Raw genomic sequence first — 25,805 nt, forward strand, 5'->3', positions numbered from 1 at the left:
GCCCAACCACGCTCTGATTGGTGAGCAGCCCGGGTGAAGCCATCTTGCGCAGGCGTATAGTGCAGCGGGCCGCCCAAGGGCAGGGCCTGTGAAGTCGGCAGAAAAGATCACAGCGCCTGCGCACAGGAGGTACAGGTCTGGCCCTAGCGAGAGCGCGCCGGTCGCAAGATGGCTGCGGCCATGCGAGGCCTTGCTGTGTGTGCGCAGCGGGCGGCGGAGCGGCCCGGACATCAGGGGCAGCGACGACACTAGCTCAGCCTTCAGCCACTCTTCTAGAACGCCACCCCAGCCTCTGCCTGCTTCTTCGGAGATGGATCTGGCCGTGGGCCCCGGTGCAGCGGGGCCCAGCAACGTCCCGGCCTTCCTAACCAAGCTGTGGACCCTCGTGAGCGACCCGGACACAGACGCGCTCATCTGCTGGAGCCCGGTAGGAGCTGGCATGGGCCGGAGCGGCCTCATGGGAGGGTTCTGTTGCCGGAGTGAACCTGTTTAGGAGAAGCGGCCTGCGAATAACCAGGCTTGTCTGGGTTCAGCCCTCCCGGCATCCTGGAGGGAGAACGCCGCTGTCTGGGGAGGAAGTGCGCCCCGCCCCCAGAGCCACTCGCGGAGAGTAGGCCGAGACCCAAAATCCTACATTTCACCGGGACGATAAGGACCGGGCTTCCAGTTCAGGGTCTTTGCTCACAGAGAAATAGTTCCCATAGCCCCTCTGCCTTTCTGATTTTAGCAACCATTCAGAGTACGTGGAGGGCCTAACGAATGCATGGAAGAAGAGTGAGAGTAGGAGATGTGAATCCTAAACTCGTCCCTGATAGTCCCTAGACGCCAGAGCAGTTTTGCCCGGCCCTCAAAGGGCGGTGTCGAACCCTATTCTGTTGCCTGGCAGCGGGCTGTGTACACCGCAGACCCTGCTGGACCTGCATCTCTGACTTGCTTGCAGAAGGTGGTTCCGTGTTTGTGTCAAGTTGGAAAGTAGAATCTGCTGTCCACATTTGGGTTCTGAGGCCAGAGTGCAGAGCTAGCAAATGGTGGCCTGAAGACAGGCTATTCTGATCCAGGGAGAGGCTATCCTGATCCAGGGAGAGCCTTTGGAGGGATAAAGGTGGCTAGATGCCACCTACTTGACTTCCTGCAAGCCAAATTCGGAGGCTTCTCCAACTCTGCTGAGCACTGACCCCCCACACACACACAGTAGTTTCTTAAGCTGGCAAAAATGGAAAAAAGCCTGGGTGGTAGGTAGAGGCCAAGGCTTCTGCCTCTCGGTTGCCTGTTTGTTTAAACTCTGCTCTGCCTAAAGGGTGCTTGGGAATAAAGAGAAGACAAGAAAGCACAGAACTTCACTTCTCACCATTCTTTGTGGTTATTCCATGTTTTCCTGAATGCCATCTTCAGTTCACAACCTCTCCTGGACTTCATACTCCAAGGCAGAGAAAATGACCTTACATTTCTGTCTTTCCCCAACGTTCCTGTCCTCTGTTTTCTTTGGCTGAAAGGGAGTTTTCTTAGGTCCAGTAGGGATACCAGATATCCTCTGGACTAGTCTGAGCTTAATCCTGTTAGGAAGATCCATCTTGTCTGGTAATGTGCCTGCTGTTTCTGCTTATAGATTGGTACAAATGTGGGTGAGGTGTCAGTGGACATTCTTCTAGGACAGGATGTTCTGATGAGGGCCTCTCAGTATGAAGATGGATCTGATCTGCCCTGTGACTTCCGTCCAGCCACACAGTTGTACATTACCTGTGAGCCTTGTTAGCATGTTGGGAGGGATGGGCAAGTAGTCTGTACAAAGCAGCAATGGACTCTAGCTGGTATAAGATTCAGCGGTCAGTGGGAGCTGGCATGACCATGAGTACACAAACCAAGCTCTGGCATAGAAGTGGAGAAAGAAAATTCTTGTCTAGGCCAAGAAGGCAGAGCTTCTTGGATCTGGCTGTCCAGCCCACAGATAGGAAATAATGCTCCTGACCCATGTCTTGTGGGAGCACTTAACATTGTCTTGAAAGCCTCTTAACAGTATTCCCCGAAGGCCTACTGATCAGGAGGCTTGGGTCCACACTGTTTTTCAAATATATATAAATATATATATAAGTATATATATATTTATATATATTTATCTATCTCAGAAGAGGGTATCCGATCTCATTACAGATGGTTGTGAGCCACCATGTGGTTACTGGGATTTGAACTCAGGACCTTTGGAAGAGCAGTCAGTGCTCTTAACCACTGAGCCATCTCTCCAGCCCTTGGGTCCATATTCTTATTCTGAGTGGTTTTCAGATAAAAATTTTCTTACCTTTCTCAGACATATCCTCCTCCTTGAGGGAACAGGGAGCCTGTCTAGCCCCAGAAATCTTTCATTGAGTCTTGCTAGGTCTGGCTTCTCATTCCTACCACATGGAGACAGAATAGGTCACTACCTTTCTCCAGTTCTGTGGTATTCCATTCCCCATCACTGGCTCTCACCCAGTTACAGGTGCTCCACAGAACAAAGACCTCAGGAGATCCAGGGGTTTCCCCAGACAAATCCTGGGCGACAGCACACTCTTGACCAGATTAAGGATCCCAGTAAGATCCATGCAAGCATATGAACACGGATGTGGTTCGTCCTCTCAGGAGGCATCCCTTTACCTCCTACCAAAGGTGCCTCCACATCCAATGCTCAGAGATGCAACAAATAGGGTAGAAAACTTAAATAGTTAATCCTCAGGGTCAGTTCTCGGTCGTGGCGTTTTCTCCATTGTGCTTGTGGTTCCTATGCTCCCTAAGTAAGACTCTTGCTAGGATCGTCGGCAGAGCCACTTCGGTGCATTTTGAAATGGGGAACAAAACCTAAATTTAAAAAGCAAAGGCTTAGAACCTATATCTAGCTTTATCCCAATTTTGTAAGATCATTTTATCCTGCATGTTTGAGAAATATAAAAAGAAACATGAAAAATAAGTTTGTCTAACTCAAGAGAGTACGATGGTGGTGGTTTGTGTTTAATTTTTTTTTTAATTTTCTTCTAGTTTTTAGAAGATAAATGTGTATTTTCGAGTGTGTGTGTGTGCGTGTGTGTGTGCGCACGCGCGCAAACACACGTGTACAAAGTCCAGAGAGGAACATCTAATGTCCTTTCTATCCCTCTGCCCCTGTTCCCTTAAAGCAGTGTCTCTCACTGATCCTGGAACTTGCCTCTGTCAGCCAGACTGGCCGGCCAACAACCCACAATCCTCTCCACTCCACCCAGGGCTGAGCTTTCAGGCACACACGACCACGCCCAGTTTTGCATGGGTACTAGGAAATCCAAACTCAGACTCTCATGCTTGTGTGGCAAGCTCTCTTTCTACTTAACCATCTCTCCATCTCCTGAACATGTTTTTAACCTACTAACCAACCCCAAGTATTGTTTGTCCTACTAGGTTTAAGAGATCTAGACTAGGCCCCACTTGCCCTTTGTACTGACTTTGGTATGCCAGCCCCAGGAGCTACCTGGGAAACTTGAGAATGGGGAAGAGGGCCACATGATTTGTGCCAAATAGGTGCTAGGGCTGGTGGAGAATGAACCAGGGGGGAAACTGAAGCCTTAAATATTCAGGGAGGTAAAAATAAAAACTGGAATGAAGTACCATTTTTAAGACACTCCTGCTCTTTGATACCCTCACAGTGAAGGATCTTGAATTTCGCTGCTAGGTGCGTCTCTGGTCTCACCCTAATCCCAGCCTAGTGATGTGGTTCTCTTCTCTTTGAGAACAGCAGTGACTGTGGGTTGAGCCTCTGGGGGAACCCTGTAATTGAAGAAACTGGAACCACTGAGCAGGTGCTCTTGAATACCAGTGCTCAGACAGCCACTGTGGAGGAGCTGGGTCCCAGGAGACGAGTAGTCTGTGCACTGTACAGGGGCAGGGCACCCATCCACCTCAGTATTCTTCAGGGATCACATGAAACCTTTTAAAGCAGAGTCCAACCGTGGTTAATAATCCAGAGCTCCTAGGACAAGCAGGGCCACTCCCGTTATCCAAGCTCTGACAGCCAGGTGAGCTCATTTTCAGATGGACAACAGGAACTAACAGGCCCAGCGGCCCCGCCCTTACATAGCTGGCAGCCGACTCACAGTGTCAGAAGTCATGTATAGCAGAGGTAAGTTGTGATGTGTGCTGCAGGTTCGGGAGGCCCTGGCGCTTCCAGCAGCAACAGTCTGGCGTGTGTTGCCCAACAGTCTTCATCCAGCACTAATACTGTGGATGAAAACTAAGGCCAAAAGGCTTGACTTAGAGCTTTAAAAAGTTCATACTCATACTTGCCCAGCTATATACTTGCCTTGCTCACTACCTGTCTCTGTCACTACTGTGTGAGTGTGTGTCTGTGTCAGTCTGTATCTAGTGTGCATAGTAGTCATTCTCTACCTTGGGGTGCGCGTGCGTGCGTGCGTGCGTGCGTGCGTGCGTGCGTTATGTATATATGTGTTTTGCCTGAGTGTTCTGTATACTGTGTATATACCTGGTCTGTGCAGAGGCCAAAGAAGGTGTCGTATCCCCTAGAACTTGGGTTACAGGTGATTGTAAGCTGCCATATAGGTGCTAGCAATCAAACCCAGGTCCTCTGGGAAAGTAGACAGTAAGGTAGTCTGCTCTCCAGCCTTGTCACCTTGTTTTCTTTTCTAATTTTAAAAAAGATTTATTTATTTATTTTATTATATACACTGTACACTGTAGCCATCTTCAGACACACCAGAAGAGGGAATCTCATTACAGATCCCATGTGGTTGCTGGGAATTGAACTCAGGCCCTCTGGAAGAGCAGTCAGTGCTCTTAACCACTGAGCCATCGCTCCAGACCCCACCTTGTTTTCTAAAGCAGAGTTTTCACTGCCAAGAGCTCACTGATCGGCACAGGCTGGCTGGCCAGGGTCTCCAGGGATCCTCCTGCCTCTGCCTTTTCAGTGCTAGGATTGCATGTGCTCACCACTGTGCTGGCATGGGTGTATGTGCTAATTCTTTTTCTCATTTGGTTTTGGTTTTTTTTGAAACAGGGTCCCTCTGTGTAGCCCTGTCCTGTGTAGCCCTGTGGAACTCATGGACACCAAGCTGAGCTCAAACTGAAAGAGATCCTCCTACCTCTGCCTCCCAACTGCTGGGATTAAAGATATGCACCATGCCTGGCCCTTGTCTTTCATTTCAAGATTTATTTCTGGGCACCGTGGTTCATGCCTTTAATCCCAGTATTCAGGAGGCAGGTGGATCTCTGTGAGTTTGAGACCAGCCTAATCTACAGATTGAGTTCCAGGACAGCCAGGGCTACACAGAAAGGACTTCACTCCCCCACCCCCAGCCCCCCAAGATATTATTTTATGTGTATATGTGTGGGTATTTTGCTAGCGCACAATAACTGGGGAAACCTGAAGAGGTTACCAGGTTCTGTGGAGCTGGAATACAAACAGTCGTTAGCCACCAAGTGTATCTGGGGCTGAACCTGTGTCTTCTGCAACAACAAGTGCTCTTGACTGCTGGATGGGTGCTAGAGTTATACAAGCACTTTACTAATGAGCCATCTCGTCACTATTTATTGTGTGTGTGTGTGTGTGTGTGTGTGTGTGTGTGTGTGTGTGTGTGTACATCATTCCTGTGGCACAGTGTACAGGTAGATGTCAAATGGCAACTTTTGGAAATGAGTTCTTTTCCACCACCATGTAGGTTTCGGGGATCAAACTCAACTCTTGGGGCTTAGTGGCAAGTACCTTTGTGCATAGACTCATCTCACCAGCCCTCCTTTTACCTTTTTAAAGCAGGGTCTCACTGATTGACCAAACTGACCTTGAATTTGTAATCTTCCTGTCTCAGTCTCAAGTAGCTAGGATTGCAGGCCTGTTCCTCAGGTCTTCACTGGTTACTTGCTTTCTTAGTTGGACTCCCAGATAGTTTGCTGTAACCAGCGCTGCAAGCTCTAATCAGAATGTTGTCTGGATAAAGGTAAAGGTCCCTCCTTACCTCTCCACAGAAAAAGGAACCAGCAGAGATCTGTACATTATGGGCTCTATGATCTGACTTGTGTACCTTCTCCTGCCTGGTAGGGGAAGGAAGTAGGGATGGATACAGAGAGTTGCAGGAGTCATCGGTCACTGCAGGCCTCCTGAAGAACAGCCACTCTGTATCCTCGCATGCCTGCTAGAGGACTGCACATGTGCTAGGACACAGTTCTTCACTGGAACTCATGGACACCAAGCTGAGCTCAAACTGAAAGAGATCCTCCTACCTCTGCCAGCGTGGGGTTAGATCATTTAGGAAAGAGTAGCTTTGTATACAGGGAGGGCTAGAGTTTTGGGGGCTGTGGGTATACTACTTTAGAGGGAAGAAACAGCTGTCTTTGGATCACAATAACTAGGCTAGGACCTGCCTCTGGCAGCCGAATTTCTTCAAGCTGTAGCAGGAGGAGGAGGCTAGCTTTACAGACTGTTAGAGCAGAGGTACTTAGCCCCTGAATACTCAGAACTTGGTACCTACAAATCCTGCCAAGCTCCTGATTCCAACCTTCTATGCCACATGGTAAGCAAAGTTGACTGGGCCATGTGTGTGGTGGCAATAGAGGTTGGAGTTACTGATGCCTGGGCATGAAAAGGAATGAGCTGGCTCTGACACTTGTTTCAGTTCTCTAGCTTGCTGCTCCTAAAGCCCTAGCTTCTGGGACCCAGGAAATGGCCCAGCAGTTAAGCTCAAGAGAGGGGGCAATACAACATCAGCTTCATCTGTGGAGATAGAGAGAAACTAAAATGGCATGGACTGTGACTGGCAGATATTCAAAGAGCAGGTGGCAAATGTCATGGAACCTTTGAGAAAATATTCATAATTTCAGGTTGACTCTGGACAAAATGTATTCAGATAGAATTTTATATGTATTTCTAGTCGTTGGTCTGTGAAGAATAAGATCCCAGACTAGAAATAAGGCTCACTGTTTACTGACAGCTGTATTTCAGTTTACTAGCCAGGGTCAGACAGCCACTTCTGCATGGTCATGGCCCCTTAATTCCACTGACAGATTTCCATTATATACAACTCCTTCCTAAACTGCTCGTGGTCAGCAGAAGAGGGCCCGTGAGCCACTAAGGTACAGAGGTAAACACTGGTGTCAAAGGTTCAAGCCCACATTGCTGGGCGTTCTGCAGTAGTGCTTGCTGTGGACACACAGGGAGACAGGGAGAATGCAGGATTGAGACTACAAAGAAATGAGAGGGAAGAGAGGTATTAGGAAGAGAGCCCAGGAGTCTGCAGGGGAGAGCTGCCTTCTCTGCAGACAGCAAGAGCCTTTGTGAGAGAAGGTAAACCTCCTCAAGGCAGAGAACACTGCTGGGGGACTTGAGGTGGACAGCAGAGCTCACACAAGACCACAGCGTGACTAAATCTCGACAGCCAGGGTAGAGAGCTGCCTTGGAGAATGCTTAGGCAAAGTTTGGACATGAACTAGCTATGCCTAGAGTAAAGATGCTCCAAAAACAAGCCTCAAAATGTGGGAAGGAAGGGCAGGGAGTGATTAAAGGCCCTTATCCAGCCTAATGACCTGAGAGCAGTCCTCAGGACCTGTGTGGTAAAATGAATGAATACACTCTTCAGTTGTCCTCTGACTCCCAACACCACTTCTAAAAGCATACAGAAATAAACAGTGCTTTTTTAAAATTTATTTATTTTTTGTGTGTGTGTGTGTGTGTGTGTGTGTGTGTGTGTGTGTGTGTGTGTGTGTGTGAATGAGTACACTGTAGCTGTCTTCAGACACACCCACCAGAAGAGGGCATCAAATCCATTACAGATGGTTGTGAGCCACCATGTGGTTGCTGGGAATTGAACTCAGGACCTCTAGAAGAGCAGTCAGTGCTCTTAACTGCTAAGCCATCTTTTCAGCCCCCACTTTTTTTTTTTTTTTTTTTTTTTTTTTTTTTTCTTTTTTTGTTTTTTTTTTTTGTTTTTTTTTTTTTCTTCTTTTTTCCCCTGGCATAATCCCCCCCCCCCCCCCCCTTTTTTTTTTTTTTTTTAAATGTGAGGAGAGGGCTGGGGAATAAGAACCATGTGCGGCTCTTGCAGGGACTCAGGCTTCAGTCCCAGCTCCCACATGGAGCCTCACAACTATTTGTTGCGACTTTAGCTCCAGAGGACCTGATAGCCTCTTTTAGCCAGCCGGCAAAATACATGCATGCATACATAGATGTAAATAGAATGCTAACACCCACTTAAAACATGCTGGGCATAGCAGGGAGCATGTCTCAGCACTGGAGCAGCTGAAACAGAAGGATCCCTGCAGCCCACTGACCACCCTGACCGAATCAGGGAGCTCTAGGCCAGTGAAAGAACTTGCTTCAGGACACAAAGTGGAGGGGCTGGAAAGATGGCTCTGTGGTTAAGAGCACTGACTGCTCTTCTAGAGGACCTGGGTTTAATTCCCAGCACCCATATTGTGGCTCACGGCCATCTGTACCTCCAGGCCCAGGGGATCTGGCACTATTTTCTGGCCTCCATGGGTACCAAGCAGGCTCACGGTGCACAGAAAACATAACAAAACACCTATACACATAAAATCAATCTTTAAAAAATTAAAGGGGCTGCAGAGATAGGTCAGTGGTTAAGAGCACTTGATGCTTTTGCAGAGGACCCAACACACACTTAGTAGTTCAAAACCATCTGTACATAACTCCACCTCCAGGGGATCCAGTGCCTTCTTCTGACCTCTATATGCACCCAAGCATTCGTGTGGTACACATATATGCTCTCAAGAGGCAATCTTTTGCCTGTAGAAAAAACAATGCCTGCAGAACAGAGAGACAGCTGTTTCAGAGGTGGAGGGAGGAAGATTAGAGGCTTCAAGGTTACCATTGCTTATAAAGTATGTTCAAACCAGCTTGGCACACATGAGTCTGCCTTCCTCTTCCCCTCCATTTTGGAGGGTAGGAGAGAAAGGACAGTTGAATGAAGAGCAAGAGTTATCAGGATGACTGCAAACTTACAGAGACTGAGGCACAACCAGAATAACACTAAAGCTCAGGCGTGCTCCCATGTTCTAAACTGAGGGATTACGTCATGTCAATAGGAAAACGTAAATGTACTAACAAGCAAAAGGCGTGCTACGAAATTCATCACCCTCTTCTTGATGAGAACTCAGCATAGAAGTAGCGGGATCCCTCAGCGTGTGAGAGACCGGAGCACATCCGTACTGCAAGGCTAGATGCTTTCCTGAGACCAAGAGAAGATAAATTGTCTGCTTTGTCATTTCTGTTTAACAGTGCTGGATGTTCCAGGCAGTGCAGTGTAGCAAATACACGAAAACCCTAATAAAATACAAATTAGGAGAAGTAAAACTGACTGTTCAAAGAGAGCAGGATAATTTACTAAGGAACTACACAACAGTTGGTGAGATCCTAAGGTCCAGGGTCAATACACAGAAATGACTGTGTCTACGTTTGAACAGTGAGTTCCTATTGAACAGAGCTGAAGAGATGGCTCTGCACTTAAGTGCTTCCTGGTCTTACAGAGGACCCAATGACAGGGCAGCGACAACCACCTGTCACTGTACTCCAGAGCAGCTGACACCCTCCTCTGGCCTCTTCAGGCCTGTACACACGCACATGATCTTTTTTTTTCCTTTTAGTTGAAATATTTTTTTTTCTTTTTTTCGGAGCTGAGGACCGAACCCAGGGCCTTGCGCTTGCTAGGCAAGCGCTCTACCACTGAGCTAAATCCTCAACCCCGAAATATTTTTAATAGTATCAGGAAACACAAGCAAGTCTTTGGCAGCCACTGTGAGCAGGTAAGAACTCCACCCTAAGGTGGAAGCAGGCCGTGTTCTGAGTCCTGAGGTTGAATGATAAATGCCACCCAGATAGTACTTCTGTTCTAGTCCAAAGATGTTCACAGGCCCTGCTTCGTCCAGAGCCTGCAGGAGGATGCCCTTCCTTGCTTTCCTACTTGTGGTGGTTGCTGTTATTCTGTGGTTATTCCTTGGTTTGTAGCTGCATGGCTTCGGTCATGGCTTGGCATTCTCCCTGAGTGACTAACTTTATTTAGCTGTTTTCTTGTAAGAACATTAGTCCGTTCAAATGAAGGATCCACTGTTTTCCAGTGTGACGTCACATCAACTGCAACCCTATTTACAGATAGTTACATTCTGAGGTATGGAGATTAGGGCTTGAATGTACCTCTCTCCTTTTTTTTTAACCACTATTCCTCTCTTCTCCCACCCCTCCTACTCCTTCTGCAACCCTTCTTCCCACTATTGTACCATTGTACAAATCTTTTCTTTCCTTTTATTTATTTTCCATTATAACCCACTGAGTTCAATTAGTATTGTTTGTACATGCACAGGTGTAAGGTATTATTGGATTATGGGTAACTTACCATTGGCTACACCCCTTAAGAACAATGACTCCGCTTACCTAGGAAGCGCAAGGCCCTGGGTTCGATCCCCAGCTCCGAAAAAAAGAACCAAAAAAAAAAAAAAGAACAATGACTCTACCCTCTCCTCCTCCTCCAGCAGCCACTACCTACCAGTAGCTCCTCAGCCTTGGTAGTGTTTCCTGTGCCCCTTCCCCGTCTCTGCCGGAAAGTTAGCTGTCTCTGCTGGTTACAGGCCAGCAACAGCTGCCCTGCGTTCATCAGTGCTGTGGCCAAGTCATGTCCCATCTGCCTGTTTTTGTACATTCTTTCAGCTCCTTCATCAGTGACATTCCCTGAGCCTTGGTGTGGAGTGGAGTGGTCTAGATGTCTCTTTTAGGGCTGAGCACTGAACAGTCATTCATTGATCTACCTTAACTACTGCCCACTGCAAACAAACAAACACAAACTATTTTTAGCAAAGGTTTAGAACAGCACTATCCTATGGAATATTTAGAAGGTAGTTTGACAGCATGTCCAACTTGCAAACATCAGTAACAGATTCCCACAGGGACTTGAATCTTGTCATGGGCTTTTGACTAGGGTCAGGTATAAAATTTGAGTAGACCTCAAACTCAGAGGGATCGCTGACTGCTATATATCCATGTCCAATGAGCCATTGGACAAAGCTCTCTCGGCAGGTCAGTGCTGTAGAATATAGGGTCCTCTCTAAGCAGCTTTCATAGATGAGGCATGAAAGCTTGCTAGCAGGAATAAATTTCTAGATGAGCTCCAACTTGATTTCTCTCTATCTTGTAACCAAAGTATGTGGTATATTCAAAAATAAAGATGTTTTGGGTTATTTGTTGTTTGCTGTGTTTTAATTTTTTTTTTTTTCCAGAGCTGGGGACTGAACCCAGGGCCTTGCGCTTGCTAGGCAAGCGCTCTACCACTGAGCTAAATCCCCAATCCCTATTTTTTTGGTTTTCAACACAGGGTTTCTCTGTGTAGCCCTGCCTTTCCTGGACCTAACTCTGTAGACTAGGCTGACCTCAAACTCAAAGAAATACACTTGCTCTGCCACCTGACTGAGATGACATTCCTACCAGACTGTCTCCACAGTGAAAGCATTGTCACAAGCAGTTATTACCTGCAGTGTGCCCAGTGCCCCCATATTTCTTCCCTATTTTTCTTTCCTAAAAAAATTAACATGTCTATGTCTGTACTGGATGCTCTGCTGGAGTTCCAGGTGCTGCCGCTGTCTCCCCGAAGGCATGTCCCACCCCTACCACCCCCAGCTTTGATTTAGTTTTGGTTGGTTGTTGTTATTGTTGTTTGGGGGTGTTTTGTTGGGTTGGTTTTTTGAGATAGGGTCTCACTGTACCATGTCACAGACTTATTTGTCAGATGTGTAGCTAGCAAAGGTTTTTTCCAGTTCTGAAGGCTGCTGCTTTGCTCACTTAGTTTCCTTTGCTATTTAAACCTCATGAGTCAGTTATAAACTTGTCAGTGATTGGCCTTAATTCCTGAGCCACTGACACCTTCTCAAGCAGTCCTTACCTAAAGCACAGCTACTTGCTGTGGGTAGTGACCTTTTTAATGTGTTTTAAGTTTAGTTCACAAGAATTTTTGCATCTATATTCCAACCTGAAATTGGTCTGTAATTTTTTTGAGGGGAGAAGGGGTTCAGGACAGAGTTTCTCTGTGTAACAGCCCTGGATGTCCTGGGGCTCACTCTGTAGACCAGGCTGGCCTTGAACTCCCAAGTGCTGGGATTAGAGGCATGCACCACCACTGTCTGGCTCTAATTATTTATTTATTTTTAACATTTATTTATTATGTATACATCATACAGCTTTCTGCCTGCATGTATTCCTGCAGGCCAGAAGAGGGCACCAGATCTGATTACAGGTGGTTGTGAGCCACCATGTGGTTGCTGGGAATTGAACTCAGGACCTCTGGAAGAGCAGACAGTGCTCTTAACCTCTGAGCCATCGCTCCAGCCCTAATTACTTTTTTAATATGTGCTCTTTTTTCTTTTTACTTACATAATTCCCATCTCAACCTCCCCTCCCCCCACTTCTGCTAGCCCCCCCTTCTTCAACCAATCTATTGTCCTCCATTTCTTTCAGAAAAAAGTAGACCTCCCAGCATATGAACGCAGCATAACATGGTAACAGTAAGACTAGGCACAAACCCACATATCAAGGCTCAGTGAGGTGACCCAGTAGGAGGAAAGGGTCCTAAGAGAAGGCAAAAGAGAGACACTCCTACTCCCACTATTGGAAGTCACACAAAAACCCAAGCTAAACAACCACAACATGTTTACAGACGACCTAGTGCAGACCCATGCAGGTTCCGTGATTGCCCCTTCAGTCTGTTTGAGCCCCTTTGAGCCCTTAATGATTCTGTGGGCTGTGTTCTGGTGTTCTTGACCTCTCTGACTCCCAGTGTAAGTCTGCATCTGCACATCTGCACCAGCTGCTGGAGAAAGCCTCACTGATGGCGAATGAGCAGAATATGATTAGGAATAATTTACTTTACCTTTTTTTTGGGGGGGGGGGTAAGTCATGGCCATCCTGGCAATGTTGGGCATGTGCTTTTATAGTTTGGGCCTCAAGTTAGATCATTCATTGGTTGGCTACTCCCATATGCTTTGAGCCCCGGTACATCATGCAGGCAGGACAGGTGTCACAGAACCACCACTGGCAGCCTTACATGACCACAGCAACTCTTGTAAGGACAACATTTAATCACAGCTGGCTTACAGGTCCAGAGGTTCCGTCCAGTATCATCAAGGCAGGAGCATGGCAGCATCCAGGTAGGCATGGTGCTAAAGGAGCTGAGAGTTATACCTCTTGTTCTGAAGACTGGCTTCTAGATAGCTAGGAGAAGGGTCTCAAAGCCTATCCCCTCAGTGACATACTTCCTTTAACAAGGCTACACCTTCTAATGATGCCACTCCCTGAATATGCCAAGCATATTCAAACCATCATACCTGGTTACAGGACATAGCTAGGTCAGGCTCCTTAATCTATCCTCCATTGCTAGAAGTCCTTGCTAAGGTCACCAAGTGCCAAGAAGTTTTCATTGCTCTGTCCCCTAGTCCAGTCATCGCTTCTTCCAACCCTCCTTCCCCAACCTGACTCCTTCTCAAGCACACACTCCCCCAGCCCACCCACAAATGTTCCCTCTTCCCAGGACACTCAGGCGTGCCCCTTGAGCCCTCCTCGTTACTTCGTCTCTCTGGGTCTGTGGAATCCATTGTGATTATTACACAGCTAATATCTACTTAGAAGTGAATCTTCTGGGCCACTTCTGGGATTGCTTTGCTCAGGATAATTTTTCTTTTTTTTTCTTTTTTTTCTTTTTTTCAGAGCTGGGGACCGAACCCAGGGCCTTGCGCTTGCTAGGCAAGCGCTCTACCACTGAGCTAAATCCCCAACCCCGCTCAGGATGATTTTTTTGTTCTACTTTCATCCGTGTGACTGCACATTTGATGATATCACTTTTTTCTAACAGCTGTGTAATATTCCATTGTATAAATACACTACATTATCTTTATCCATTCTTCGGTTGGAGGACATCTAGGTTGTTTCCAGATTCTGGCTTTTATGAATAAAGCTGCTATGAACATAGTTGGGCAAGGTTCCTTGTGCGATGGTAGAGCGTCTTTCGAGTCTATGCCCAGGAGTGGTGTATAGTAGCTGGGTCTTAAAGTAGAACTATTCCCAGTTTTCTGAGAAACAACCAAATTGATTTCCAGAGTGGTTGTAAAAGTTAAGTTTGCACTCCCCCCAGCAATGGAGAGGTGTTCCCTTGCTCCATCCATATCCTCACCAGCATGTGCTATCACTTGAGTTTTTTACCTTAGCCATTCTGACTGGCGTAAGATAGAATCTCAGCGTTGTTTTGGTTTGCATTTTTCTGATGACTGTGGGCTTTGAACATGTTTTAAACTGCTTCTTGGCCATTCAGGATTGTTCTGTTGAGAATTCTCTGTGTCGCGCTGTGCCCCACTTGTAATTGGGTTGTTTGGGTTGTTGGTGTTCAGTTTCTTGAGTTCTTTAGTCCTCTGTCAGATGTAGGGTTGGCGAAGATCCTTTTCCAGTGTGAAGGCTACCATCTTGTCCTTTGCCATTCAGAAGCTTTTCAGTTTCACGAGGTCCCATTTATCAGTTGTTGATCTTAGAGCCTGAGCCACTAGTGTCCTGTTCAGGAGTTGTCTCCTGTACCAGTGAGTTCGAGGCTACTCCCCTCTTTCTGTTCTATTAGACTTACTGTATGTGGTTTTATGTTGAGGTCCTTGATCCACTTGGACTTGAGTTTTGTGCAGGTGATAGATATGGATCTATTTGCAATCTTCTGCATGCAGACGTCCAGTTAGACCAGCACCGTTGGTTGGAGATGTTTTCTTTTTCCATTGTATAGTTTTGCCTTCTTTTGTCAAAAGTCAGCTATCCATAGGTGTGTGGGTTTATTTCAGGGTCTTCAATTCAATTCCACTTTCAACATGTCTTTTCCTATACCAGTACTGTGCAGTGTTTATCACTATTGCTCTGTAGCACAGCTTGGGGTCAGGGACGGTAATGCCTCAGGAAGTTCTTTTATTGTTCAGGGTTGTTTTAGCTAGCCTGGGTTTTTTTGGTTTTTTGTTTGTTTTTTTTTTTTCTCACAAAGTTGAGAATTGTCCTTTCAAGGTCTGTGAAGAATTGTGTTGGAATTACGATGGGGCTTGTATTGAATGTGTAAATTGCTTTTAGAAGGGTGGCCATTTTTACTATGTTAATTTTACTGATCCATGAGCATAGAAGATCTTTCCATGATACTTCCCAGGTACTGGGATTAAAAGTATGTGCCACCATGCCTAGCAATGGGTTTGTCTTCCTTATCCCTTCAAAGAACCCCCTCCTTTTTTTTGTTTCTAGTCTTTCTATTCAAGTTTTTGGTTTTGTTTGGCTTTTTGGATTTTTCTCCATTTCATTAATTTCTATACTAAGATTAAATAAAAATTGAGAGTTTGGCCTATTCTGGGGCTCTAAGATGTATCTTTAAGTTATTTTTGAGGTGTATACTAATGCCTAACATTTTGTTGGTTTTGTGGTATTTGTTGATTTTTTTTTGTTTGTTTTTTTCCTTTCTGTCTTGCCTAACTGCTATTCTATTCTCCTATGACTTATGTCTTTCTTTGGCTTCATGGACTGTATCCTTTTCCGTCTGAAGGATTCCTTGAAGTGTGTTCTGTAGAGATTACTGATTATAAACTACTTTACACCGTTTTTGTTTCTCCTTCCATTGTGCCATTAGCTTTGCTGGGTAGAGCAGTCTGGACTGGCTTGAAAACTTCAAAACTTGAAATGCATCCTTCTAGCTTGGTGGTGGTTTTTAATCCCAACATAGGTGGGTCTCTGTGAGGTAAGGTCCAGCTTGGTCTACAGGGTGAGTTCCAGGACAGCCAGAGCTACACAGAGAAACTGTTATCTTGAACCCCTCTGCCCTCCTGGCCAAGAAAACAAGACAAAAAAACAGATATAACTGCTTTTACAGTTGCTCAAGGGAGTTCAGTATTGAGTGCAGTCCTCCATTGGTATTGTAGAGTAGGACTGTCATGGACCCACACACATTTCCCATGGTTTAAATTACTCCTGGATGATTATAGTAACTGTTGTGACATAAGTGCTATATACATACATTATGATGATTTGCATGGTTAATAATAGCAAAACCAAGCGTGTGCATGCGAAGTGCTGAGACAGTTCCTTTAGTGTCTTAAGTTTGCTGTTGGTAGAATCCACAGGTAGGGATTTTTTTTTTCCCAAAAGGAATTTCCAGTCATATCTTTATCTCCTGTTTCCCTATTTTTTTCATCTGTTTTTGTTGTTGTTGTTGTTTGTTTGTTTGTTTGTTTTTTAAGTTTCCTTATTTTTTTTCTTACACTCAAATGTATTGCTGTGCTTACTGATCAGCATTCCATGGTGGGTTTGAAGCAGAATCTCCCTTGGGACATTTACCATTAATGCTGCTCTGTTTAATGATCCTTCTTTTGCTGCTTCAAATATTATTTCTTTGTTTCTCTGAGCTTTATTATTTTACACGTATGAGTGTTTTACCTGCATGTATGAAAGTGTTCTACATCCAGGCTTGGTGCCCATGCAGGCCAGAAGAGGGTGCCAGACGCCCTAGAACTGGAGGTACAGACTCGTAAGCTGCTCTGGAGGCACTGCAGAGGAACCCTGGTCCTCTGCAGAACAGCAGCTGCTCTTAACTGCTGAGCCATCTCTGTGCCTTCAGCGTGTGTACAGCAGCAGTATCTTTTGTAAAGTTGACTATCTTGTCCTTCCTGGGCAGTCTCTGCTCTTCCCCCTAGTCTGTCATGTGTGAATCATACTTGCATTCTGTGTCACTAGTGTATTATGGGACTCAATGGTGGCTGAATCATCTTTTTGCTTACTGCTTGTGACTTGACCAGGCTGCTTCAGAAAGACTGCTTCTCCTTGATGACAACCACTGCCTAGCAATTGTAGCATTCAGCATTGAAGCAGCAACAGTTACTGCCTGGATGTGCTGCTGTTTTATGTAATGCTCTGGGACACAGGTTGTTGGGCAGTCAGATCCAGTTAAATTTGTGAGCATTAGTGAGGTTGTCAGGCTGCTTTTCTTGGGGTATTTCAGTGGGTTCATTGAGCAAAAGCGGATTTGAGTTAGTCTTACATTCTAATCCCAAAGGGCTCTTTTCAGCTTACTTTCCCATCTAGGCAAACCAGCCTGGAGCTTAGCTCACATATTGTTGGCACACACTGGGGCTTGAGCTTTCCAATACTGTTTGACTTCAAGTGAGCTAGAGCGCCTTCCTTATGGACTGTAGCTACTGTACTTCTCAGCCAAACACTCTGACTGTGCATATCCTGTCCTTCTTGCCAGCTAAGGTGAGGGTGGCTGGCCTGGTCTTCTCTGCTCCTGGGGCTAGGAACACTGAGGTGGAAGACCAGTCCAAGCAGTAATGTGATCTCATCAACTTACAGATGGAGACGACACATCCTTCCAGAAGTTTCCTTAAACCTTGACAAAACTAAGGAGAGGGATCCCTACAATTTAGCCACACCTTCCAGGGTGTGCAACATCTAATATGGGGATTAGTGCCAGGGAGAGTAGACGGTAGTTTGTAAAAGACACTCACTGATCCAATGAGTTCTAGTGGTTTCATTGGTCACTCTTATTTACTTGATGCATGTGGAACAATTTCAGGGATATTAAATTGATCTAAACAAGCTTTATGTGTGTTACCGGAGAGGAAGCACTGTCCCAGAACTCTACAGTCCCAGTCCCATGAGGCTTTCCTTCTATCTTCAAGAATATGAATCTGACTAGATAGTCTTCATCCTGCAGCTAATCAGTGAGTCAGTCACCGTTTGTGTTGATGTGGCTGTGAGATGGCGGTTTGCAAGGCCCTTCTTCCCTGGCCCTGAGTTTGGCACTTGGATTATGGAGTGAACATGTGTGAATCCCTTTAAGTTTTATCTGTTTAAAGTTCCTTTAGTTTCTTGGATGTTTTTCATCAACTCTGGGTTTTTTTGTTTTTTTTCTTTTTTTCGGAGCTGGGGACCGAACCCAGGGCCTTGCGCTTCCTAGGCAAGCGCTCTACCACTGAGCTAAATCCTCAACCCATCAACTCTGTTTTTGATCAGTTTTCCTAACTATAGTCTTTTGTCCACCTCATCTTCTGAGATGCCCATTAAGCATAGGAGGTCTGATGATGCTTACAGGTCTTTCTCAGCTGTTCGTTTTATTCACTTAGCCACTGTTCTGTTGCTGTGAAGAGACTCCAGGACCACAGCATCTCTTAGAAGAGAAAACATTTCATTGGGGGCTTGTGTACAGTTTTAGAGAGTTAGTCTGTTATCATCAAGGCAGGGAGGGAGAGGAGCATGGTGGCATGCATGGAACTAGAGTAGTTGAAGACAGAATGAATAAATGAATGAATGAATGAATGAATGAATGAATGAATGGGTCTGGAATAGGCTTTTTAAACTTGAAAGCCCACTCCCAATGGCTGTCTTCAGTCTATAATCTCAGTCAGCTGTTCTCCCTGTGCTCATCTTCTTGAGTCTCCAGGTGAATTTTTAACCTGAGTTGTACTTTACAAATCCAGAATGTCAACTTGGTGTTTCTTTCCCGCTTTTTATTGCTTTCACTGAGATTCTCCATTAGTAGGCCATCATCCTTACACCTAGTCTTTCATGTGCAGTTCTTCAGGTCTTTGGCCATACTAGAAGTTAGAGTCTGTGTTCTCATGAGTCCAACATAGGGAATATTCTAGTCGCTCTTTCTTTCCTCTTATAGTTTTCTTTCCCGTTGCTCTTCTTTTTAATTAAATTATCTTTAAAAAACTAAAGATGGGGTTGGGATTTAGCTCAGTGGTAGAGCGCTTGCCTAGTAAGCACAAGGCCCTGGGTTGGTCCCCAGCTCAAAAAAAAGAACCAAAAAAATAATATATATATATATATATATATATATATATATATATATATATATAAAATAAAATAAAGGGACTCATAATGACGACTTCATAATCCAACTGCAAACTTGAGACCAGGGAAGGACACCTGGCTCTATTAAAAAAACAGAAAAGGGGTTGGGGATTTAGCTCAGTGGTAGAGCGCTTGCCTAGGAAGCGCAAGGCCCTGGGTTCGGTCCTCAGCTCCGAAAAAAAGAACCAAAAAAAAAAAAAAAATCCCCAACCCCGCTGACTGCCATCTTTAACACATTACCTGAGAGTGACAACCCAACATTCTATCCTACTTCCCGTTCATGCCAGAGGGAGAGCCTCTAGCCCTCATAGGTCTTCCCTGAGCATGTACACAGCTCTAATGTGTGCACAGTCTTTGAATTCCCAGGAAGACTTCAGAGTCCCTAATGATCCCTCATTCACGACCTTTTAAAGTTTCTGGCTAGCCTGTGCTGTACATTGTCTCAGCAGCCAAGAACAGTCTTCCTCTACATGCTCCTTTATGTCTCTGGATTGGGACAGCCTCAGGTCTAGCAAAGCCAGCCTTACTTTGAGAGTCTTCCAGCACCAAGACCTTGAGTGAACTCTTACCCATATTCTCACTGCTGTGGCTTCCACTGGTCTCGAAGCTGAGGAGACTGGACAGTTAGTCTCTTGCTCTCACTGATACCACACTTCCTACCTGTGCTTTTCCTCCTGCTCAGGATTCTCTTCCTCCTGTGTCCACTTGCCCTACTGTTTCTGTTTAAGCTTGTTTCACTGCTCTGTGTGTTGGAAAGCAGCCATGGTGCTAGTCCAACACCTTGGGATCCTTTTGATTTATTCTACCTATCTGTATTATAGTTCACCCCAATGGAGACTGGTTCCTTAGCTAATTTGTTTGCACATCCATGAGAATACTATCCCCTACCCACTGTGGGGCCTCCCCACTCCAGTATCAAATGCCTCTGAGTTGCCATGGCCTTTGAGCCCCTCCTGGTGGTTCTGGACTGTGGTCTGGAAAGCACCAGTAGGAAGGGTGGTCATGTGGGATTCAACAGTCTCAGGTTTTCATCTTAGGGTGAAAAAGGATAAGGTGCTATTTTTCATCAGGACTGGCTTCCAGAGTAGCAGTAATGTCGTTCCTATTTTCACTGCCACAATTTGGAGCTCTGTATGTGTGTGTCGTCCGTGTGTTCTTGAGTATATATGTGTACTACATGTATGCAAGAGCCCATGGAAGACAAAGAAAGCCATCGGGTCACTTGGTAAAAGTAAAAAAAATAAATAAAGGTAAAACTTGGAATCACCGACAGTTGTGAGCTGCCATCTGCGCGCTAGGAACCAAACCCAGGTCTTCCATAAAAACAGTAAGCACTCTGAACCATTGAACTATGTCTCAGCTGGTCTTAGCTATTCTTAAAGAAAGTTTGCTGATTAAAACTAAATGCTAGTCAGTCCCTAGAGATGACCAGAGTACTCTGGGTGATTGATGGGTCTAAACCTAAACTGAAACCTGCCAGGGAGCTAAGATCTTGTCTCTGGCTACATGGTCCTCACTGCTCAGACCTAGGTCCCATGGCCTGGATACCAACCATAGAGACCTAAGGTTGAGCTTACCTCCTGCTACCACTATGGAGGGAGAATGTGCAATGCCCACCACATGGAAAGACACTTCAGGCCATAGTGGAAATATGGTGGCAGCTGCTACACACGGCTTCCCCATGTGTCTCCTGACAGAGTGGGAACAGCTTCCACGTGTTTGACCAGGGCCAGTTTGCCAAGGAGGTGCTGCCCAAGTACTTCAAGCACAACAACATGGCCAGCTTTGTGCGGCAGCTCAACATGTGTGAGTACCTCTTGTGGGATGGTGTGCCTGCTTCCTAGGTGTGGAGAAACAGACCCCAGCATACTGCTAAGGGATGGAGGCCTGGGTTGGCTGAGGAAGGATCCTCATGAGTTTGACCCTGAATTCTCCAGGAAACAGTATAGGATATGAGGCCCTAACCTAATAGCCACACTTCCATTTGCAAGAGGGCAAGCTGTGTGGGGACAAGATCTTTTCTAACCAAGACTAACTTGCTGTGGTAAATGGACACCAGTCAGAACCTTGTATAGTTCTCTAGGAGGCCCCTTGCCTGCCCTGGCCATGGCTATGGCTAGGCTGCTGAAGTTCTGGTGCCTGGTCCTCAAACGGAACTCCCCACTTCTACATGCACAGATGGCTTCCGAAAAGTAGTCCACATTGAGCAGGGTGGCCTGGTCAAGCCTGAGAGGGATGACACCGAGTTCCAGCATCCATGTTTCCTGCGTGGCCAGGAACAGCTCCTTGAGAATATCAAGAGGAAAGTGACCAGCGTGAGTCACCAGCCCTGAGTACAACCCCTCCCTGCCCTCAGATAGCCCTACTAGCCTAAAAGCATAGCCTGTGCTCATCTATCTCTGACCCCCTCCCCCTTCCCAGTGTTTCCCACACCCTCCTCACTCCCTGGATGCTAGGTGAAGCACAGGAGCCTACCACACTCCAGAGCCACTGTCTACTCTTGTATGCCCCACCCCTTAGGTGTCCACCCTGAAGAGTGAGGACATAAAAATACGCCAGGACAGTGTCACCAGGCTGTTGACAGATGTGCAGCTGATGAAGGGGAAACAGGAGTGTATGGACTCCAAGCTCCTGGCCATGAAGCAGTAGGTCCCGAGGCTCAGGAGGGTGGCCAGGTTGCTTTGGGTCTCCTACCCCACCCTGCAGAGCCATTCAAGCCTCCTTCCCCCTTCCCAGCCTGCCTTGGTTTCTATGACAAAACCTTGTCTTGTACATCTCCAAACACATAATGGGGTTGGAAATCTCCTACTGCAGCCACTTCTCACCCCCTACTGGGCTTCACATTGTCAGGATTTGAGCACATAGAGCCCATTTCCAGGTGCCTCCCTGAAAGCCAGGGCTGGCAGGAGCTGACCACAGCAGTCCTTGGGCCAGACCTCCCCACTGTTCTCTGTTCACAATGATTCCAGCTCCCCCTTTCTCACTCAGTAATGGGATCACAGTTCACAGCTGCCTTTTACCCCCAACTGTGGGTAATCCGCAGTTTAGGGTCTTTCCCAGAGCCCTGTCCTGTGTGTCTAGCCAGTATGTGACAAGTCCCCCATTCCAGCTAGGATCCTAAGGTATGCCATCAGATTCTATCCATGCCCTCCCCCAGCCCTGGCTGACACTAATCCTGCCCTGTAAGTAGAACAGAGTTAGGGAATCAGGAGTGCAGTAGTCCAGTCCTGTCTGTCAACAGCCTGGCTCTCTGGCTCTTGCGATGTGTTGCAGCGAGAACGAGGCCCTGTGGCGGGAGGTGGCCAGCCTTCGGCAGAAGCATGCCCAGCAGCAAAAAGTTGTCAACAAGGTGGGCAGAGCTGGTGGTTGGTGGGTTCCCTCCATGACTGGGCCAGGGTGACTGTATCCTTTCTGCCCCACAGCTCATCCAGTTCCTGATCTCACTGGTGCAGTCGAACCGGATCCTGGGGGTGAAGAGAAAGATGTGAGGCTCTGGAAATGTCTACACTGTCCACTCTGACCCTGCGCCTTGGTGTCCTCTGCTTGCTGTATATCCTGGGCACCACCAAGGTCGGTGTAGGCAGTTGACCTGTCTCTTCCCTACAGCCCTCTGATGTTGAGTGACAGCAGCTCAGCACACTCTGTGCCCAAGTATGGTCGACAGTACTCCCTGGAGCATGTCCATGGTCCCGGCCCATACTCAGTAAGCACCAAGCTCCATGGGACTGCCAGTAAGTGTGTAGTGGGTGCTGGGTGGCCCAGGCTACCACGGGTATGCCTTGCATGTGGCCTTTGTCTCTAATTGCAGGCTCCATCTCCAGCCTACAGCAGCTCTAGCCTTTACTCCTCTGATGCTGTCACCAGCTCTGGGCCCATAATCTCCGATATCACTGAGCTGGCTCCCACCAGCCCTTTGGCCTCCCCAGGCAGGAGCATAGATGAGAGGTGGGGCTGCAGTACCTTTATCCCTCCTATCACCTTAGTGGGTCTGCCTTTATGGACCTTGGGGCAGAGTTGGAAGTGGGTGGAGCTAACTCAGGCTCCTTCTAACATGTCTGTCATTGTCTAACATGTTCAGGCCTCTGTCCAGCAGCACCCTGGTCCGTGTCAAGGAAGAGCCCCTCAGCCCACCTCATAGCCCTCGGGTACTGGAGGCAAGCCCTGGGCGCACATCCTCCATGGATACCCCTTTGTCCCCAACTGCCTTCATTGACTCCATCCTTCGAGAGAGCGAACCTACCCCTGCTGCCTCAAACACAGCCCCTATGGACACAGCCGGAGCCCAAGCCCCTGCACCCCCAGCCCCCTCCACCCCTGAGAAGTGCCTCAGCGTAGCCTGCCTAGACAAGTGAGTGCTGTGCCCACCCTGCCTCCCTATAGCCTCTGAACCCCAACAGCATGGGATTTCCTCAGGCTGGGCACGGGGTACCTATGTCTTAGTGAGGCACAATCCCTGCAGTTTGCTGGGAGTTGATGGGTTGGATCTGTTCTCCTAAACCTGAGTGAGGTTGAAGCTGGGGAGGGAGACCAACCATATCACTAGAAGTGGGATATGCCCCTGCCTCTTGGGCCCCCCTTACTACTGCCATCACCCTCTCTTGTGGCAAGCCCCAAGATCTTTGGATCTGTCATTCTCCCTAGACCGACACAGGAAATGATGAGTTAAGGTCCAGCCTTGACCACCACCCCTCAGGCACATCCCAAAGGCTGAGTGAGCGAGGACGGTGGGCATAGATCCCCCGTCCCCCGCCTGCAATGGGGGGGCTCTTGTCTTTGTATCTTGCAGTTTGGCTCGCGCTCCACAGATGTCTGGGGTCGCCCGCCTCTTCCCCTGCCCCTCTTCCTTTCTGCATGGCCGAGTCCAGCCAGGGTTAGCGCTGCCCCCACTTGGGAGGGAGGAGGACTCCGCCAGGCCCCCTCCCACAGCCATGGACCAGTTCCCAACCCGGGCATAGCACTTGCCCTGCCTGGCGAAGAGCACCAGGGAATGGTCTCACAGGCTCTGCATCTCCACTGACTCCCTTCACCAGCCAGTGGCCGTAATAGGGACAAGTTTCCTGCCTGCCCCAGCTACCAGTACAGGCTGCTACGATGAGCTTCCTGTCAGAGTAGGGCAGGCCCCATGGCACCTACAGAGCCATTTTAACTGCCTTGCCCATGGCCTAAGGCCTCTGGTCTAAGGGGGGACTACCCATGCCAAGCACAGTCCTGTTTCCTCTCCTTACTCTATTCCTGGTGCAGTGGCAAGACTATCAAACCTGAAAAATCTGCCCTCCTATCCAACAACACCCCTTTCCTTCTTCTCCATCTCCCTCCTGGCCTGCCTTAGTAACTAAAGCCTCCTAGGATGTCCTGCCCACCGGCCATGCTATATCCCTCCCTCAGCAGCCGTGGAGGGCAAGCTCACTACTAGCCCTTTCGGCATCTTCCCAGAGACACACACACAGTCCCCAGCCCATGCTGGCTATGCAGAAGGACCTTGCTTGGGGGGCTGCAACCAAAGGGGAGCCCTTCTCCAGCAGGAGTGCGGCTGGGTGGGAGCCTGGGGCATTAGTTCACCTGCCCACTTGCCCTGGGCCAGGAACGAGCTAAGTGATCACCTGGATGCCATGGACTCCAACCTGGACAACCTGCAGACCATGCTGACAAGCCACGGCTTCAGTGTGGACACCAGTGCCCTGCTGGACGTGAGTCTGGTCATCCCTACCCAACCCGCTCCATCCCGCCCACAAGCCAGCCCTGACTTCCCTCCCTCCTCCTGCAGCTGTTCAGCCCCTCGGTGACCATGCCCGACATGAGCCTGCCTGACCTGGACAGCAGCCTGGCCAGCGTGCGTAGGCGGGCAGGGTGGGGGGCAGAGGGGGCCATCAACAACCCTCACTGTGTTCTCTGTCCCACAGATTCAGGAACTTCTATCTCCCCAAGAGCCTCCCAGGCCTATTGAGGCAGAGAATAGTAATGCCGACTCAGGTGAGCTAAGCTTCTGTGCCCCTCCCAACTCTCACTTCCAACTTGCCCACCCCCACCATCCTGACCCCATTTCCCACAGGAAAGCAGCTGGTGCACTACACGGCTCAGCCTCTGTTCCTGCTGGACCCTGATGCTGTGGACACAGGGAGCAGTGAACTGCCTGTGCTCTTTGAGCTGGGGGAGAGCTCCTACTTCTCTGAGGGAGATGACTACACGGATGATCCCACCATCTCTCTTCTGACGGGCACTGAACCCCACAAAGCCAAGGACCCCACTGTCTCCTAGAGGTCTCAGTTGTCAGGCTGGCTTGGGCCTGGCCCCCAGCCTATTCCTAGGACATGGCTGGTCCTGGGGAGACAAGACAGTTGGGTAGTCCAGGGAATCCTAGGTCAAGCCAGCACAACCCCAGTGGAGCACAGATGGAACTTGGGCTTGGGCAGTACCTTGGATCAAGAGGAAGATCCTGAAGGCTGCATACCTGCTGCCTTCACCCCAGCCCCAGGTCTGCTCTCTGGGTCAGAGCTTCACAGCCACACTTGGACTGACCCTGCAGGTTGTTCATAAAATTGTATTTTGGATTTTTACATGAGAGTCCCCTTTAACCCTTCACAAATAAATATATATATACATACATACATACATATATATATATATATATACACATGCACATGGAGATGGGCAGATGATAAACAGGTTCTACTGTGGCCTCCTGTGTGTTTCCTCCTGCCCTGAGGGATCTGGAAGGTGGGGATGTAGGCAGGGAGTTCAGAACTCACTACATGTCTCCTTGGAAAAATACAGATACCTGTGATACCCCCTAGACCAACCTTGATCCACAGAACTAGTATTTGCTCACAGCTTTTTCTTTAGGGGACCAATCTGGCCCATGCTGTTGTCAGCAAGAGTGTTCTGCATGGTCATGCTGGACGCGTTGGCAGAGCCAGGCCCTTATCTGTCAGGCACTGGGCTGGTTCTGAAGTTG

General features: G+C 47.8%; 1 protein-coding gene across 5 annotated transcripts; it reads left to right on the top strand.

Annotated features, from left to right (window-relative positions):
- Positions 1-108: 108 nt before the first annotated feature.
- Hsf1 (heat shock transcription factor 1) lies at positions 109-25,527 on the top strand. 5 transcript variants are annotated; one of them, XM_032917365.1, is made up of 14 exons: positions 109-427; positions 20,551-20,659; positions 21,032-21,168; positions 21,374-21,498; positions 22,127-22,202; positions 22,276-22,337; positions 22,460-22,556; positions 22,662-22,798; positions 22,932-23,201; positions 23,640-23,723; positions 24,435-24,540; positions 24,618-24,683; positions 24,754-24,823; positions 24,903-25,527. In XM_032917365.1, the coding sequence occupies exons 1-14, from the start codon at positions 311-313 to the stop codon at positions 25,106-25,108; spliced, it is 1,662 nt and encodes a 553-aa protein (XP_032773256.1). In that variant the 5' UTR covers positions 109-310; the 3' UTR covers positions 25,109-25,527. The 5 variants fall into 5 exon arrangements, with proteins under 5 accessions (XP_032773256.1, XP_032773259.1, XP_032773263.1 ...); XM_032917368.1 differs by having other exon boundaries at positions 22,947-23,201; XM_032917372.1 differs by lacking the exon at positions 24,618-24,683.
- Positions 25,528-25,805: the final 278 nt, after the last annotated feature.

The sequence above is a fragment of the Rattus rattus genome, chromosome 1 (assembly GCF_011064425.1).
Source record: "Rattus rattus isolate New Zealand chromosome 1, Rrattus_CSIRO_v1, whole genome shotgun sequence".
Classification (NCBI taxonomy): Eukaryota; Metazoa; Chordata; class Mammalia; order Rodentia; family Muridae; genus Rattus; species Rattus rattus.

Coding starts and splice junctions, on each gene's coding strand:
- Hsf1 (XM_032917365.1), top strand. CDS start 311: ATGGATCTGGCCGTGGGCCCCGGTGCAGCGGGGCCCAGCAACGTCCCG. Junction 22,203..22,275: donor AGCAAAAAGTTGTCAACAAG/GTGGGCAGAGCT, acceptor TCTGCCCCACAG/CTCATCCAGTTCCTGATCTC. Junction 24,541..24,617: donor ACACCAGTGCCCTGCTGGAC/GTGAGTCTGGTC, acceptor CTCCTCCTGCAG/CTGTTCAGCCCCTCGGTGAC.